Here is a 17,500-nt window from a genome sequence, read left to right as displayed (position 1 = left end):
AGACCTTTTCGTACAAGCGTTCAAACGACGACTTTTGATTTCATTTCCAGTATACTTCAACTAGGTGGCCTTGTAGAGCAGCAGCGAATGGTCGCATTGGTTCCAAAAGTTCCTTCGCGCAAATAAAGCTCAAATATGTGAGAAGTTGTCATGGTGTGCCTCAGTCAATTGTTTTAGTGTATGTGTGTCCCAGCTCCATTCTTCATCATTCGAGTAAAAGCGTTCGTCGAGTCATTTGTGATACTTTGGATCGAGATACTTTGGATCCCTTTTATATTTCAACCTTAAACGACCCTGAAGAGGGGGCTGGCTAGCCACCCAATCCACCCCCACCCCCCCACCCCCTGGATCCGCCCCTGCTTCTTCGTAATGTTTTAATACAGCTTTTAATTGGTAAATTTTATTGGTTAAATTTTATGTATGAGCCCATGATAGGATTTTGAGTAAGCCGTGCCACCAGCAGAACTGGCGGAGAGGGCGGAAAGCACGGAATAGACAGACAAACGGAAAGAAGAATGAACACAAAGCCGGAACCACATAGGACATTGAATGACTAACTTAATAACCAGACAAGATGTCCCGAGGGCACAAGGCAAAGGGAACATACACAACCGAATATCCGCACGACCGAAGGAACAGTACCAATTGCCAATTTCACGGTTGTTTTTCCGAATTGGGGGCTTCTGGTTTTTCTAAGACTATAAAAAGGGTGATTGATTATTAAGTTATCGAAAGTTAGTTATCATAGCTAACTGCTCTAACTAAACTCTGAGCTAGAATTAACAGTTTACGTTCAATTATTTCTTTGCGTCGAAACGTTTACTTGTAAAAGAGTTAAAATGGTGTTTTATTCTACTAGGTAATTCAAACAAAGCACTGTAGATACTTGCTCTTTAACCATCAGTTTGACTTGAGTTTTACCGACCATTGTTTTTCTGAGTATGTCAAAGACCTTAGATCGCTTAGCGTTTTGAGTTTTTGAACTCTTAAGAAAGAAAACATTGAGAAAAACAATCAAACGAAAAGCCCATAAAAATGAAATAGTTTTTAATTAATCTGCCTTTTCGACGATTCACTTTTCCGATTTAAAGTCGTATATCAATGGATCAAAATGAAAAATGGAGCCCCAAAACTACAGAAAACTGTTCCCTCGAGTTTTTCTTAAAGTTAACAAATATTCTTCTGCAGAAATGTCGAGAAATTCAAGTGTCAACAAGTCATTCAAGCTTCTGAAGTTTCATTTTGCTTCTAATTTCGGCTTCAACTACTTTTTGCTTTGTTCTTATAAAAACTCTCAAGAATCAGACTCGAGATCGATCGAGAAGTCACTTTAATTTTGATTTGAAGACGGGTTTTCTTTTCGGATTCTTTTCAGTTGTCTTCACTTATCCGACACGTTTTTCTTATTACAGCCTCAATCAATCATATAAACAATATCTCGAAATATCTTAAAGCTAAACTTCTGTAAACTTACCTGTCTTCCTTTGATTTGTGCTTTCCCATAACCGAAGTGAAGTTAAAAACCACTTGATTCGACTTGATACACTTCAAAAAAACTTCCGATGCAAGCACTCGAAAGCCTCAACGAGCGAATCTTCGAGCATCTTTTTTGTCGCATGTGCTTTGAAGCTGACGTCATGAGGAAAATATCCCCCCCGGGAGGGGTGTGTCCTGCGTGGACAAGTTCGAACACGTGTTTCGAGTGTCGCAAGTGTAGAAGAGTCAGAGGTAGACCGCTAAAAGGTGACTGGGTAGAAAAATAGAAGAATCTACCAAAACAATTCGACACAAGTGGATTCCGACACAAGTAGATTCCGGATTCCAAAACTTTAGTGGATTCCGGATTCCAGCTCACTGGATTCCGGATTCCACATAAAAAATGTCCTGGATTCCGGATTCCAACATGAAAATTTCTCTGGATTCCGGATTCCGGATTCCGTTACATGGGGCGACAAATGAAATGTATTTGGAGTCCAGTCCGAATCCATCATTGGAGGAAATTGCACAGAAACTGGAGGAGGTGAGGCGAAGGTCTGCTGCCAGAAAAAAATAACAAGGTAAGCCAATGCACAAGAGGAGTTCTTCTTCGGTCAATTTCTGGCTTTTACTTGCGTGACATTGCGTGACATACGGCCTTTTAGCCACAACCAGTAACAATATTAATAGTAGAAAGATTCTCGCAGTCATCTGGGAGCTAGTCATGTTCTGAGTTCATAATACACCCGTGAAGAAGAAATGAATATGAATATATACGAAACATGTATATACGCACTGCTACTGCGGATGAAAGATTATATGGAAGAAAAGATTCTCGCAGTTATCTATATAATCTTTCATCCGCAGTGCGTATATACATTTTTCGTATATATTCATATTCATTCATTCTTCACGGGTGTATTACGAACTCCCAATATGACCAGCTCCCAGTTGGCTTGATAGCTCAGTTGGTAAAGCACTGCATCGGTATCGCAGAGGTCATGGGTTCGAATCCCGTTCTTCGGGTTTTTTTTTTTTTTGCAACAGTCTGGTTGCGTAGATAACTGCGAGAATATTTCTTCTATATAAACTTTCATCCGCGGTGCGTATACATGTTTTCTATACAGTAACAATATGTTGTTACACTTTCACCTTGATCGCGTATACCTCCCTTTCCCACAATTCAGAATTGTTTAGAAAGGTCTAGAAACTTAAACATGCTGCAAAAGATGTTGCATTAATTCCTTACGCTACAAAATGTTTAGAAACTTAAACGGGCTGCAAAAGATGTCGCGTTCGTCGCTTTATCCGACATTGCACAGGGAGAAAGTTGCAGTTTGCTGCACTTTAAAGGCATATTCTGTAAAATTTATGAAACTTAATTCTAAAGAGTTAAGTGTCAGTATCGCAAAATTACGGCAATTACACTTTGGCATTGATTAAATTGAAGCATTCTTGTAAGATTGAGTGATTATGACAATTATGCAAAGTCTTGCCGTCATCTCCCATGGTGTGGTCTTCATGAATCTCTATGTTCAACAGGGTTTTCAGTGTTACCACCCCTCCTGAAGGATTGCGTGATTATGAATTTTATAATGTCCCATAATATATGCCGTTAAACAATATAGCTTATTGTTAGTTTTCTGTAATAGTAACCCTACTAGTGCACAGAAACTAGGCTTTGCAGATAGCTATGATGAAAATGGATTGCAACTTGTAAAAATTGGCAACATTTTTAATACGTTCTTCCTGTTCTACTGATTCACATTTTCCTCCCGGCATTAGGAATGCCAAGTTAGAGAGGTGGTTATTTGCCAAATATTTCAGCAATTTTGGCCAATACACAGCAAAATCTCTGTAACAGTGTCGGCTCCTTTAATTTCCAAATCCAGGTCAGGTGGGTGTTATTTGCAACCCTATAATGACTTGTTTCCGGTCAGAAAAGGCAATAATTAATTAAAATACCTTCCCTGGCAGAATATAAACGGAGGGATTTAAGTAATGTCTCGCTGTTTACATTCCTACGAAGGTCACATATTCGGATACAAAGAGAATGCTAAATAAACAAAATTCTGTTTAATAGCTGTTTATCCTCTTTGGTTGAGGTTATCCATCGCTATTTCCCAGACAATCAAGTTGTTCCATGCCTCTCTACAACTGTAATAGTTGTGGTTGGTTGAATGTTCAATCTCGATGATCAGTTAATTCGCAGTGCAAAGAACTACACATATGCCTTTGTGTCCGGAAGGTTGAGAATGATGCGAAACCAGATAAGTAGCATTGAAAGGGCCTCGTGTGTGTTATTCAATCTTGACTGAACTAAAAGCTGCCTATTTTATTTTGTATCTGATACTCTGCCAACACCATTACCGTTTTGATTTACACTTTAATTTGTTTTCAATTTACTGCCCTCGACCGGAAAAAAATGCCTCTCCATTAAAGTTAGATTATGTTTCTTTGGGTTAAAATTTCTAAATTTGCTTTCAATTCGCTGAAACGTTTCCTGTTAGGTCAAATTTGAATGACATAGAGATCGTAAAACTATAACCAATGTGAATTATACTAGGTATTTTGCCAGGACATTCTTAGTTGTGGTCCATCAATTCTAAGGTATAGGGGAGAGCCAAAATCATTTCACGCAGACTTCCATCAAGAGTGCATTGTTGAAACTAGGCGGATTGTGTTGAGAAACACGATCCTCAACCTTTTATAGCGATTTTAGCGTCTTAGCTTGGAAGATCTCCGAGTTTTGAAGTGCCATCTGACAACTTCTGTTCAATACGAATAGCACAGAATTAGCCGTACATAGGTGTACACGGCCATCAAATGAGTAAGTTTGAAAATCTTTCCATGTCATAGTGTATTTTAAACCATTTTGTCTATTTCCTTTAGACAGAAAAGATCGTTACAATTTGCATTACAACGCGGGTACAATTAAATAACTGACATCGTTGCACGATGCGATCTTTTTATCCCGTGAATATGGTTCCTTCTATTTAACGAAATTTAGCTACATTTTTAAAGCCCCTAATGAAAGTGTACACGCAGTTTGTACACTTGTAAAGAAAGCAAACGATATTTTAATTTTGTTTTGCTTTTACTTGTACGAGATGTTGTCTCAATTTGAAAGTGGTAGCGTGTTAGCCGGAACAAGAAACATTGCATCATGAAAAAGTAATAATAATAAAATAAAAGAAACGAAACTTCAATAATTCTACAACCTTCAATTTTGACAAAGGCGTGACAGAATCGTTGTTGTCCTAGTGTGCGATATTGCTTCAGACGTGACACTTGGAACGTGCGTGCAACCCACGCGTGTACACGATGCTCAAGAATAGGTGCGCTAATGAACGATTCTACAATCATAGGCGACAAAAGCAACGATGACAAGAAGGCCGGGGAAGAAAAGCCGACGAAACTGAAGATTTGTGCTCAATGCGGTGAAAAAATCGAGGGGAAGTTTATTCTACGGGCGTTGGATCAATTTTGGCATGAAGAATGCTTGAAATGTTCCTATTGCAGCACACAGCTGACGGAGCTGAGCCTCAAGTTTTACTTCAAGAGAAATTTGATGCTTTGTAAACGAGACTACATCAGGTGAGCCGTTTTTCTTTAAACAACAGCAACATTCCCCTGAATTATGAACTAAAGAAGAAACGTAAATAACGTTTCTTGGCTCCCAGTAAAAAAAACCTTACAGTTTGTAAATTGGAAACTTCTTGTACTGCAGACGGACAGACAGCTTTGGAGGTTGTCAAGTGCAATATTTACGAGGAAATTAACAATTATTCTCATCCCGAAGTGCCATCGTAGATGCAACAAACTTAGAAATAGTCTAAATTAAGTAAAACCATCCTCTCCAGCCTTCTCAAGAGAGTTTTTTACATTAAAATTTGTCACGACGTCTTGAACCTTGTGAACTATCAGCTCCTTGTGATATAATTTATTTATTCGTTTCGTGCACGCAACATTTAGAAAGCGTAGTGCATAATTTTTTTAAAAAAGATGTAGAATTCCTTTCCGTGCGATCACCCTGTTCAAATCTCGTTGTAAAATTTGTTTGCTACATATTTACAGGATTAAAAGCTTTCCCGTGAGGTAAACAGCTCTCAAGAACGTTAACAGGAATTAACGAAAAGAGTCTAGACAGACAACCGTCTTATCGCTTGAAACCCAATTACCAAAATGAAATAAAAATTCATCTTAAACCTTCGAATAAAGCTTGACCATCTTTTTGTGTCTCATTGCCAACACAGGCGTACGTGTTATGGTGGCAATCTGCCTGCCCTCTTTATTTTAAAAGACTGAATTCCTGAACATTTTGATGAAGAAATCATTAACGAAATTAATTCGTGTCCTTTCAACTGCTTTATTGTTGTGAGAAGAGATGCAACGGTTTGAATAATTTATTGTTTTCGTTCCTAAGCTTCCGAGAAAATACAGGAGGCAAATTTTACGTGGGTAGCCACTCAAAGCTATTACACCTAAGATCACGGAATCCTTATTTAAATGGATTAGTATAATTATGGTCCGAGGTTTTACCATTGTGAAGTGAAGCAGAAGTCACGATATATGGAAAAAAAAATGTTTCAAAATTTAATTGGTATTTATTAACCAGCAAAGGTCAGGAAAACACAACAGGGCAATATTTCGCATAGCAGTCAAAATAAATGGATCTTTTCATCGGTGGAGAGCCGGCTTTTAATGCAAGAGATAGCATTTAAGAACTGAAAATCGCCTAGTGGACTGTATGAGAGAGAACTTAAGGAATGCGTTCATGCTCATAATTTTTCCCTGTTTGAAAAACGCTCATGAAATCTCGCTGACAGAAATTTGGCTCATCACATTTAGACAAGAGTATTTAAGAATGCATTCACCGTGGCCTATGTACATGCCATCACTCTGCACAAAAATTTGCAAACTCGGTCGTGTTAGGAGAAACACCGGCTGTCGTTTATGAATGAGGTAAGGAGAGCTGGCAACCATGTTGTCAAATTGTTGGCAAGAAATAAAAGTAGTTTCTACTTTGACCAACTTGCTACTAAGCAACTGTTTGAGGTTGGCAAACTTGCCTCTGAGGTGTGAACGCGGGTTTGTTACACATAAGCTGTTTACTTCAAATGTCAGAGAGAGGGTATACTGAAAAAAAATTGACGCCAAACTCGGATTTAAGCCATAATCGGAAGTTTTTCGCGCTGGTTTGCCAAGGTTTTAGGGGTTTGACAACACGATCGAGTTTGACAGCCTTTGCTCGCCTTACTGCATACGCACGAGTTTCATTGGCTAAATCATCATTTACTATTCTGATCGATAACGGTCGCTTGCGCTCTATGTGTATATTCACGGAAAGTAAAATGCCCTTTTAGTAACATTGTTTTGACTGCAATCAGACTTCTTGCTCGCTTCTTCTCTTCACCGAAAAGCAAGAGTGCTGAATTGGTGATAGCGATAGATTCACGTGATTTTCTGCCTCTCTCTTCGGTTTCATTGTTATTTGCACCGTTCTCCATTTGTGTTATTAAATTTTTATCATAACGTTTAGTAGTAGTTTATACCTGAAGAAGTCGCTGCTCTGGCCAGATGAAATAGGTGGTTTGCAACCAACCCCTGGAGATCCATGTTGGAAGGCAAAACAAAAGGTTCTGTCATCCAACATGGCTGCTACATCATTGTCTTTTGGATCTCTAGGGATTGGTTGCAAACCACCTATACTGTAAAAGAAAGTATAATGATGAAACTGAATCGAATAGGTGTTGTTTCAGCAATGCAATGATCATCGAATTTCTTCATTTTCAGTGCATATCGTTTTGCGTATTTTTTATAAAATCGATTGGAAAGTTTTCAAATATTCAAGGCAATTTGGCTATGCTAAAAAAAAAAAGGCAATTCATTATAATCACGGTCGGGGACACAGGTACCGACCACAAACTTCCTGCATCATCGACTTATGTTTTCAACGAGATCTGTGCCGCCACGGCTTGCGATCATCTTCTCCATACATGGACCTGACTACAAAGATTGAAATGAATTCTGAGTTCTTTCAGGAGGACTCAACAAAGAAAATTCATGCCAAAGACTTAAAATGCCGTCTTCTGTTTCCCTAATCACTTAAGGTTCTTTGCAAGAGTTATTTGGACAAGCCAACACAATTTGATCTGTTCGAACAAGTCATTTATTTTTGTAGCTGAATATTCAATTCAGAGACTGAATTTTAGCCAGCGGAATCTCACGTATTTCCGCGAAGCTGATGGTTTTGCGAAAATCCTAATTGACCCTATTTTGTCTAAAAAACGACTGTTTTGTCCTTAAGACAAAAAGAATCATAATTTCCCCTGTTGCAAAACTTTATGGTACGTGACATCGATTTCACCAAAGGAAACATCAGATTTCGTCTGACATTTAAGTGGTAAAATCTGGGTCGAACAAGGCCTCCAAACAGATATTCACTGAAACGAAACATAATTTGCCCCGTTTGATTGTTGTTGTCGTTGTTCATTTGAAAACAAAAACATTTCCTTTTTTTCACAGGTTATTTGGGGCTACAGGGATTTGCTCTCAATGTTTAAAAACTATACTGCCGCTGGATATGGTGATGCGGGCTCGTGAACACATCTATCATCTCGACTGCTTTGCTTGTCAAGTCTGCCGCTACAGATTCTGTGTGGGAGACAAGTTTTATCTCCACTTTAACGCAGTCCTCTGTGAAGATCACTACTACGATGTCAGAGGTTACTTCTATCAAACGCCTTTCTTCACATGACGCAAGTTGAAGTACAGAGAGATGAAATTTTAGTATACTGCCATCATGCATGAAATTTAAATTCACCTCTTCACATTTGGCGGGGATGTTAAGATGCACAAAAATGAGCGATTTTCAATGGGAAAACCGGTATTCTTTGTCACAGCTTTCGTAAAATAACCTATAGTAATGTAATACTAATGCAATATGAGGGATCAGTCTCCGGGCTTGAAAGCCAGCAGTCTTTACTACTTCCCATAGAATCGTTAAAAAAAAAAAATGAAAATAAATAAAACCCTCTTCTACTCGCATTCTCGATCTTTTTCCTGGTATCTTGATCTAACAATTACAAAATTCCCATAATTGTTTGGCAGCAGATTTCTACGCACACATTTTATTTAGTGCCATGGTTACACCCTCGAGAAAATGGTGGAAACAACCTCAAGATCGTTTATAATGTCGAATGGTCTGCTTGGTCGCTTCAAGACGTTCGAGAATTGACCACTCGTGATCTCTGTTTTGCTAAAGCACAAATGTAGCTCAGTCATATAAATATTGTCATGCAATTAATATGGTTTATTCTTTATCTTTTATTAACATCTAATAGTGAACATTTTAATGCAGCCTGGTATAGGCTGATGGGTTCAAGTTTAGCACGAGCAATTTCAATTGCTATAAACTCAAAATTCTTGAATTCGAAACTTTCTATTTTCTGTAAAATCTTTCTCATAATGGAACACGTAGTTTACTTGCCATGCAGAAAATTAAAAGTGATCCTCTCCAATTAGTTTGATGGCTCTTCTGTTCTTGTTCTTCTGATATCCTAGCCTAATGGGCCATTTCCAAGTTACTGTGAGCCTCATTATGAAAGCGAGGCTAAGTGCAAAGTTTTGCATAGTTTTTTGCATATTAATGCACTCTAATTTTCATAATAAAACCTTTGCACTTTAATGCAGCCTCGTTTTCATAATGAGGTTCACAGCAACTCGGAAATGGTCTATTGCTACAGACTCCCCATCGCCGCCTCTTACTGTTGTCTTATCGGTGGTTGAACTCTTTCTGGGGGAACTTAAGCAGCGACGATCGACCTCAAGGCCAACGAAAACGTCACTTGAAAATATAACTTCATTTCATTTGTGCTATTTCACGATTATTTCAACTCGTTCAACTTCTACAGAAACGGTGAACTACCCAGGAACCAAATTGGTAGGAGCGGTGTGGCGTTCAAGTTAAGAAAGAAACGAATTTGGTCATTTCACATTGTAATTTTGCACAGTACAGTACATTTTGCAGAGCGATTTTTTTTTGCTCGTTAAAATCTATTGTTTTGCGGCGTTGTTGTTTCCAGCGCCGTCGTTGTTGTTTCCCTACTGATAGCTTTTAATTTCTCTCTAACCCTTTGAGCCCCAGTAGTGACCAGTGTGATTTCTCTTTACAATATCACCACTTTATTAAACACACAGGTTACCGGAATAAATGAAATGATCATCAAAGAAAAAAACGTCTTGATGGTTAAAGAAATTCTCCCGGTTCATTAGTATCAACAAATACTGTGGAATGAGTTACCAACAAAGCTCCGGGTTTTACCCAAATCGCTATTCAAAAGAAAATCAAAATTGTACTATTTAACATCCTAGAATCTGAAGACTTTTATGACGATTTTGAATCTCTAGTAACAAATGTCAAATCACATCTGACATAGTTGTATATTACCGTTTTGTCATTCCTTTCCTTCCTACCCTATTTCATGTTTTCCAAGTCTTTTCTCCTGTGTTGCCTTTAAAGAAGCTCAAAAAAGTTCTTCATTATTTAAGTCCTCTCAAAAACCTTTCCTCATTCTTGTATCTTTGATGTTATGGCTCAGTCTGCCTTCCTACTTAGCAGTAAAAGTAATTCTTTCTTTTGTTATCCTGGCCCGACTAGATTATCTTTGCTACTTGCAGTGCCAAGAAATTGTACATGTGAATTTACACAAACACCTGATAAAGTTGAAGTTGAAGTTGAAGTACTGGGATTCAAACAGTGCGGATATATACCTGTTGATATCGGAGCTTAAAGGCTTAACACGTTTAGACTTTGGGGACAGAGTGTAATCAAAGTAAGACCCTTCCAAGATTCTGAAGTTTAGAAACTTTGTCGCTCAGTGAAGAAGGTTCCCGATATCAATAATCCCAGAAATTGAAAGCTTCATTTTGAAGTAAAGTTTTTGAATTGAATGGATACGTTTAGGAAACAACGGTGGTGGCTACAGCCCACAGGTGGTTCACACAAACAGAGCTTAAACCAGCAGTTTATGTCAAGTAATTAGGAGTATTATTGCTCCTAAGGGGAAGTGCTCAATTGCTTTCCCTGATAAGCCATAAAAGTGGGAAAGTAGTTCAGTGAGTTCATTAGCATTAAACTGACTGAGCACAAACGAGCAACTAGAAATGGTGATATCAATAATCACATTGCTGAGCACCATTTACAAACGAACCACAGAATCGACTGGGACTCTGCCAAGTGCATTACCTACTGTACAAATTACTATCAACGACTCACTCTGGAAAGCTGGTTTACTAACTTAGAACAAACGCCACTCAACCGTTGCCTACAACTACCCGCACCATACAAACGACTTATTGACAACAACAACGAAACAGACAAACAATAGACATTTTACTAACAATAGACCCACGGACTTTTTGACTAACAAAACACGGATCGAAACGCACCAATCACTCTTTACAGTCTTCACAGCCAATAACATCACGGCTAACTGACAAACGACCAATAACATCTGGACTTCGTTGACCAATCAGGTTAACAACCAGACACGTATATACCACCTACTGACGTTCCACAATTCACTTGCCTCTGAAGATGACTTCCGCTCAGGTTGTCGAAACGTCAGTCAAAGTCACCACAAACATTCCTTCTCAGGACTACACTCACCCGGATGATCATAATTTACGTACTTATGAAATTAATTATCGTTTATTGTTTAGAAATACTAACAGTCTTATTGACCAAACTCGTTTCGTTGAGAGGTAAAACCCGTCTAGTTCTTGTATGTCTTAATTCAAATTCAATTCGTCTCGGTCCACATTTGAACCAAGAAGCGGCAGCACTTGGCCCCACACTCGGTCAATAGCATTAATGAATAAATGGCATTTGTGAAAGCTGCCAGTAGCTTTAAGCAGGGCATATTTTTTTGGCTCAATATCTGGCCTAAAAGGTACCGCGGTAACTCCAGCACCAGTCATTTTAGATTTTAGCATCTTAAGCGGTATCAACTACAACACAAACTTTGCCCCCTAAAAGGCACGACAATTACCCCCGTCATTTTTATATGGGAGTCCTCCCGGGGGCGATAGTTTTCTAGATTGAGTCAGTCAGTCAGTCAGTCATCCACTCGATCACTTACTCACTTACTCAGTCAGTCAGTCAGTCGGTCAGTCGGTCGGTCGGTCGGTCGGTCAGTCGGTCAGTCAGTCAGTCAGTCAGTCGGTCGGTCGGTCGGTCGGTCGGTCGGTCGGTCGGTCGGTCGGTCGGTCGGTCGGTCGGTCGGTCGGTCAGTCAGTCAGTCAGTCAGTCAGTCAATCAGTCAATCTGTCATTCAGTTAGTCAGACAGTCAGTCAGTCATTCGGTTTGTCAGTCAATCAGTAAGTCAATCAGTCAGTCAACCATGCAGTCAGTCCGTTAATCAATCGATCGATCAATCCGGCAGTCAGTCAGTCAGTCAGTTAGTCAGTTAATCAATTAGTCAGTCAGTCTGATTATAATTTAATGACTCTTTTATTTTCCAAGAGCAGCGCTTACTCAGTGTTTACATATATAGAAGCTCAATTTTAACCTTTTTTCGTTTTTGCAGAGTGAGTTATGAACGAGCCTCTCAAAGAAGCTCCTGCCAGTCATCGTTGCTACTTATCAATAGATCTGGAGTTGGACCGCGCCATGTGATGCATAAAATCAGCAGCTATCAAAATGTTCCCGCCATACAGTTGCATTAACTCGTTGGTGAGTGCGGTCACATATAAAAAGGCAGTTGATTGAAGAAGCTGGTAACGTCATAATAGTCAGCCTCGCAGAGAACTATGTTGAAGTGAAGGAAAAACTTGTCGCCAACACAGAATCTATACTGACAGACTTGACAGGCAAAGCAGTCGAGATGATAGATGTGCTCACGAGCCCGCATCACCATTTCCAGCGGTGGTATGGCTTTCATGCACTGCGAGCAAACTCCAGTGGCTCCAAACAATCTGCAATAAACAGTATCCACGGAAAGGGAGCAAATTATTGTACAACAAAATACAGGTGCGACTTAGAAGGTCTTTTTTAAAGTTGGGCTTTTGGGCAAGAAATTGACTTTTGGTCGATATTGGGAGTTACTATTTTTTTAGATACAAAAGTCGAGATTAGTATTTAATATCAAGTTTAATTTTTGGTACGTTTCTGGTGTAAATTTTCGTTGACATCAACTAAACCGGGATTTTTGAGCAAACCAAAAATCAAAACGGAATTAATAGGTAATCAAGCAGCAGCGAGTATTGATTGAAATCAATGAGTCAAGGATAAACGATTTATTTCGGTAGATGTCTGTTCGGAAGGTCTAAATCGCCTCAGAAATTAAAATTTGGTTGTAAAGAAAAATCTGAAGTTTTCTTTTGAAAATTAAAAATCAGATCAAAATTTAGTGACACCGGAAAACCAATCCCTTTCGTTATGGAGGGTAAACATGTCTTTCAAAATGCGAAATAAGGTCAGTTGAATTTTTGTAAAGCCAACAACAGCTCGTAAATTCAGGATATAAAGCTTCCTAAAACTTTCTGCAACTTAAATTTTCAGCTAAAGTATCCGAACATGAAAGTATGTTAGCTTACACGGAGATGTCTTTAAAAGGCCACAAAACGATCTGGGAACAGAGGAGACTTATAGATCTTCTTGAACAATTTCAATGGCATGTTCAACAACGCACACAAGCACCAATTCCGTTTCATGTAATACATCAAACACGAGACACAGTGTTTCATCACATATCAAACACCGAGAAGAGAGTCGAAAATACGACGCGTAGCGGAATATTTTTGACTAGCTTCGAGGTGTTTGATATTGTGATGAAACACTGCGTGACGAGCGTTTGATATAACTTCTCAAACAAAGAAACGAGGAGTTTTTCATGAGATATCCAAACACGTCACGGTGTATGATTTCCTTTGTCTTTGGCTTTTGAGTTTGAGAAATTATCTTCCAATCCCGATATAACACGCAGTGCCACAAACTCGTTTCCAGGGTCTCTCCTCTTCCTATCCCCTGGAGAGACCCTGGCAAACGAGGTTGGCAGTGCCATGATATAAATGTATTCAGAAAAGATCATAAATTGAAACTTCAGTATGCATGCTGCCAATGTCAGATCAAGGTTAAATGATACATTTTCATAAAGCAATTTATTATTGTTTGGTCAGATGGTAAGATTTATCAATATATCCGGATGTTTTCAAGGTAGATTCAAATTAACACTAGACGTACGGGTGGTCCGTTCTTAATCGTGAGTCTTTCAAGTGCTACTGAATGAGATAAACTGTCAGATACATCAAGTTTCAAGATTTTTGTTTCTATGTTAGGAAGACCTTGGCCGTCATGTGATGTTACGACCACGCCTTAAAAAACAAAAAAACAAACGTTCTCTTTCCTGAAGCATAAAACAGGTTATCTTATGAAAATGAAGGATATCAGTAATTGTCGCAGTGTGGGAAGGTCACGGTGATGAACCAACTCATATAAATACACTCTATATGCTACCCTCGTGATCTTGAGATCATTAAAATGCGAAAATGGAAAATAAAACACCATCATTTTAATCGCACGTGAGAATTTCATCCACAAACAGAAAAGTTAGGAACACATACATATGGTTACTTTACTGACGTGTAGTTTGGCTCAAAAACGTCATTATGGGAAGATGTCGACGCCAGCGAGAATGCCAGAAAACACAATGGTCACCCTACTGGCCCAGCACATGCGTTGTACACTTTGCGGTACATTTCTTTGCAGTCCTCTGCAAAACAACAGCGTGAAATGACCAAATTCAAGGTTTTATGTTGGAGAACGGGAACACACGAGGTTAGATTTTCTTTTCTCTTTCTGAACTTGAAAGCCGCCTCTACGAATTCATTTCCTCGTTAAATGGGTCACAATACACGATATGTTTCCAACACATTTAGTTTGTGTAACGTAGCCGAACTATCCTGGAGAGAAAGAGAGAGGAAAGTTAATCATCACGTACTTAAGCTTGCCTCCATAAAATCTTGAATTTGGTCGTTTAACGTTGTTGTTTTGCAGAGGACGGCAAAGAAATGTACGAATTCAGTATTAAGGAGTATAACGCACGCGCAGAGCCAGGGTCAGTAACTAGAGAGGGGAGTGGGGATGGCACAGTGGTGAGAGCACTTGCCTCCCACCAAAGTGGTCCGGGTTCAATTCCAGGTTGCTCCGAAAGGTTTTTCTCTGGGTTCTCCGGTTTTCCCCTCTCCTCAAAAACCGACATTTCCAAATTCCAATTCGATCTGGATTATTGTCAAGCACTTTATCGTGAGTCTCTGGCTCGGGAGATTGCGCAAGCACTTCCCGTGCTATTTGAATTTATTTATATTATTGTTTTGTGAAAATTCTGGTCGTTTTTGTCGTCGTCACATCTAAAGGTCGCTATATCAGAGTTATCTGAAGATCTTGTAACGGGTTAGGGTACATCGTTATCTACGTCGGAATACTCTCGAGATAAAAAATGAAAAAGGATATTTGATTCCCAGTTATTGGTTACAATTTTGGCCTTGACCAACGTTCAATTAATACGTTTAATTAACATCTTATCATTTCAACGGACAGTTAGTCAGATCATAGTTAATTGAGGGACTGGTTATGAAACCTTGCAATTAAAATAATGGTGCTGCAATTTATCTTGGAAGGGCCACGATCCTGCTCAATCCTTTGTTTTAACGTTCACACCACAGCTGAATATCTTAACAAAAGCGTTTCGATTGGTCAGTTGCTCCAACACATTCCAAACTCTATTGTTGGTTGTGCAGGGTCAAGGCCAAAAAGGCAAACAAAAACATACAACAAAGAAGTTTGTCAGGTTTCATAACCATTGCCTTCAATTAACTATGGTCAGATGTCTCAACTATTTATTTCTTAGATGAAAGTTATTCTCGATTGGGGTTTCAGTTTTCATTCTATCACTGAAGCGATGTAAATTTTCCTTTGGTTTACAAATCTAAAATATAACTGTATGAACCTTAATCGTTTGATCGGTTGAGGCTCAAACCAAATTTAAACCAAATGAGTTGAGTTCCGCTTTTATCAAACAATAAGTAAATCATTTGAAAGAATAACTAAATTAAAACCGAATATCTATTAAAACTTAGATCAGTTAATGAAGTACTGTGCTATAATACGCCGTCATTATTTGCATTGAGGTTGCACCACCCACGATTTTATTACCAGGATTCTCACTGGTGTAATTGCTATTGTTCCATCAGGATCGATAAGATATTCGGCAAGCACAGGTACACCCTACTTATCTTTGTTTCTTTCTTTTTTCATTCCGGTTGCGGCCAAGGTCGCTGTTTGACATTTTTTTTTATCTGCCCTTGGGTGGTTTCGTTGTTTCGGTGAAAACAACCGATATAATTTGTTTTTGCATATCAGCACGTTGCAATTCACAATCTCGTAAGATTAAATTAACTTCATTAACTTGAATCGCCATTGACAAAACTTAGATTTTACTACAGAATTCATTGTAAATGTATAGCATTTATGCTTCTTAAAAAACTTTTGTAATGTTTTATCTCGTCGATTTTTAGTTCTATTTGCGTTCGTGTTTTCTCGTGCAAAGGTGAATTTAAACATACTTTAAACTTTAGTTTGTTTAGTAATAAATATTTTCACGAGACCCTTTACTGAGTAGAGGCTGATCAATAAGATTTTGCACATCTACAGCAACGAAATAGAGAAAGTCTTGATTACTTTGACAGATGATTCGAGTTTTGAAGGTGAGACAACATATTCAGAACGAATTCTGTCGCCGACCAAGCACTGCAATAAATAAAGCCAGCGGTTATGGCCGTGGACAACCGACCCGTGATCACGTGATCCTGGTATTGGCCTTACTCATGCCCCCACGGATCCTTTGATGCCCAAACGAAAAATCTGAGACTAATTTTTTTGACTCGTTTCTAGACAGTATAAAAGGAAATTCGCCTGTAAATTCAGGATGGGTGAATTTATTTTGCCAGTTCGGCCCGGGCCTTAAAAAGAATCAAATTGTGATCAGTCGTCTTCCTGTACTGTTTTCAATGATTTAATTAAACTATTTTTAAACCAATTTAGAAATTTCATGCCATTTTAGGTTATAAAAGTTCTGGAAAATTAAACATCCTTTAAATAACTGGTGTACACTTGACTTGTTTGAAACAAATATGTCTGGTGTTGTACGGCTGGTGACCTCAGTGTTATAAATACGGTAACCGTTTGTTGAAAAAAAGGTAATTCCTTAGACTAGATACACGTGACTCGGCCAGGATTTCGTTAATTTAGACATTCTGGTATTGGCATACATGATAAATAATAACAGAAAACATCATTGAAAACAAATTTGAAAAGAATGTGTTTTGAGAAAACGTCAGCCCTTGCAAAAAGAAAATTATAACCTGGGAACAAAGTAATGTTAAAGCAGTTTTCAATTGAGTGTCGTAAAACCAAAACCAAAGTAATTACTCTGGCCAATCATAACAGACGCAAGCAGCGCAATGAACCAATCAGAATTCAAAGCAAATACATGTGACCGGCGTCAAGCGCGGGAAAACGAGTGCGAGCATGTCACGATTGATTTAATTTTGGTTTTACATCTCACTGGTTGAGAAAGTGGCGCGAGTTTTGTTAATAGAGCGTAGTAATGCAAAACCAAAGCAAAAACGCAATTACTTTCGACACTCAATTGAAAACCGCTCTAATCTTTTAAGGTTACTATTTCCATCCATCTTGCTCAGTCGTCCAATTCATATTTTCCTCTCTGGTGAACTCTCGCTTTCCAGTCTTATTCATGATGAAGATAGGGCAACCGAAAACTCAGAAACAATTTCATTCGGATTTACTTGGAGAGCTCTGTTCTGTTTTCAGTAAAAAAGAAACTTTACCAAGTTTAAATGGTAGAAAAACTTGCAACACTTAAGCAGTTGTTAGTAAAAAGAAAGATTGAAAAAATGATCAGACTCTAACGGGATTTGAACCTATGGCCATGCGATTAC

General features: G+C 38.6%; 2 protein-coding genes across 3 annotated transcripts in view; one reads left to right on the top strand and one right to left on the bottom strand.

Annotated features, from left to right (window-relative positions):
* Nucleotides 1-3,606: 3,606 nt before the first annotated feature.
* On the top strand, nucleotides 3,607-9,002 carry LOC146469551 (LIM domain only protein 3-like). 2 transcript variants are annotated; one of them, XM_085123208.1, is made up of 3 exons: nucleotides 3,607-4,306; nucleotides 4,845-5,073; nucleotides 8,005-9,002. In XM_085123208.1, exons 1-3 carry the CDS (start codon nucleotides 4,303-4,305, stop codon nucleotides 8,234-8,236), a joined length of 465 nt encoding a protein of 154 aa, XP_084979334.1. In that variant the 5' UTR covers nucleotides 3,607-4,302; the 3' UTR covers nucleotides 8,237-9,002. The 2 variants fall into 2 exon arrangements, with proteins under 2 accessions (XP_084979334.1, XP_084979333.1); XM_085123207.1 differs by lacking the exon at nucleotides 3,607-4,306 and having other exon boundaries at nucleotides 4,338-5,073.
* Nucleotides 9,003-11,156: 2,154 nt separating this feature from the next.
* LOC146469550 (LIM domain only protein 3-like) overlaps nucleotides 11,157-17,500 on the bottom strand; it is an 8,988-nt gene continuing 2,644 nt past the window's right edge. Inside the window, exon 3 of the mRNA XM_085123209.1 lies at nucleotides 11,157-12,457. Within this exon, the coding sequence (XP_084979335.1) occupies nucleotides 12,226-12,457 (232 nt within the window). The 3' untranslated portion in view covers nucleotides 11,157-12,225. The remainder of the gene's footprint in view (nucleotides 12,458-17,500) is intronic.

The sequence above is a fragment of the Pavona decussata genome, unplaced genomic scaffold, assembly GCF_977016875.1.
Source record: "Pavona decussata unplaced genomic scaffold, jaPavDecu1.1 SCAFFOLD_122, whole genome shotgun sequence".
Taxonomy (NCBI): Eukaryota; Metazoa; Cnidaria; class Anthozoa; order Scleractinia; family Agariciidae; genus Pavona; species Pavona decussata.
Note: the sequence above shows the minus strand (reverse complement) of the source record. Positions and strands in the feature narration are given on the sequence as shown.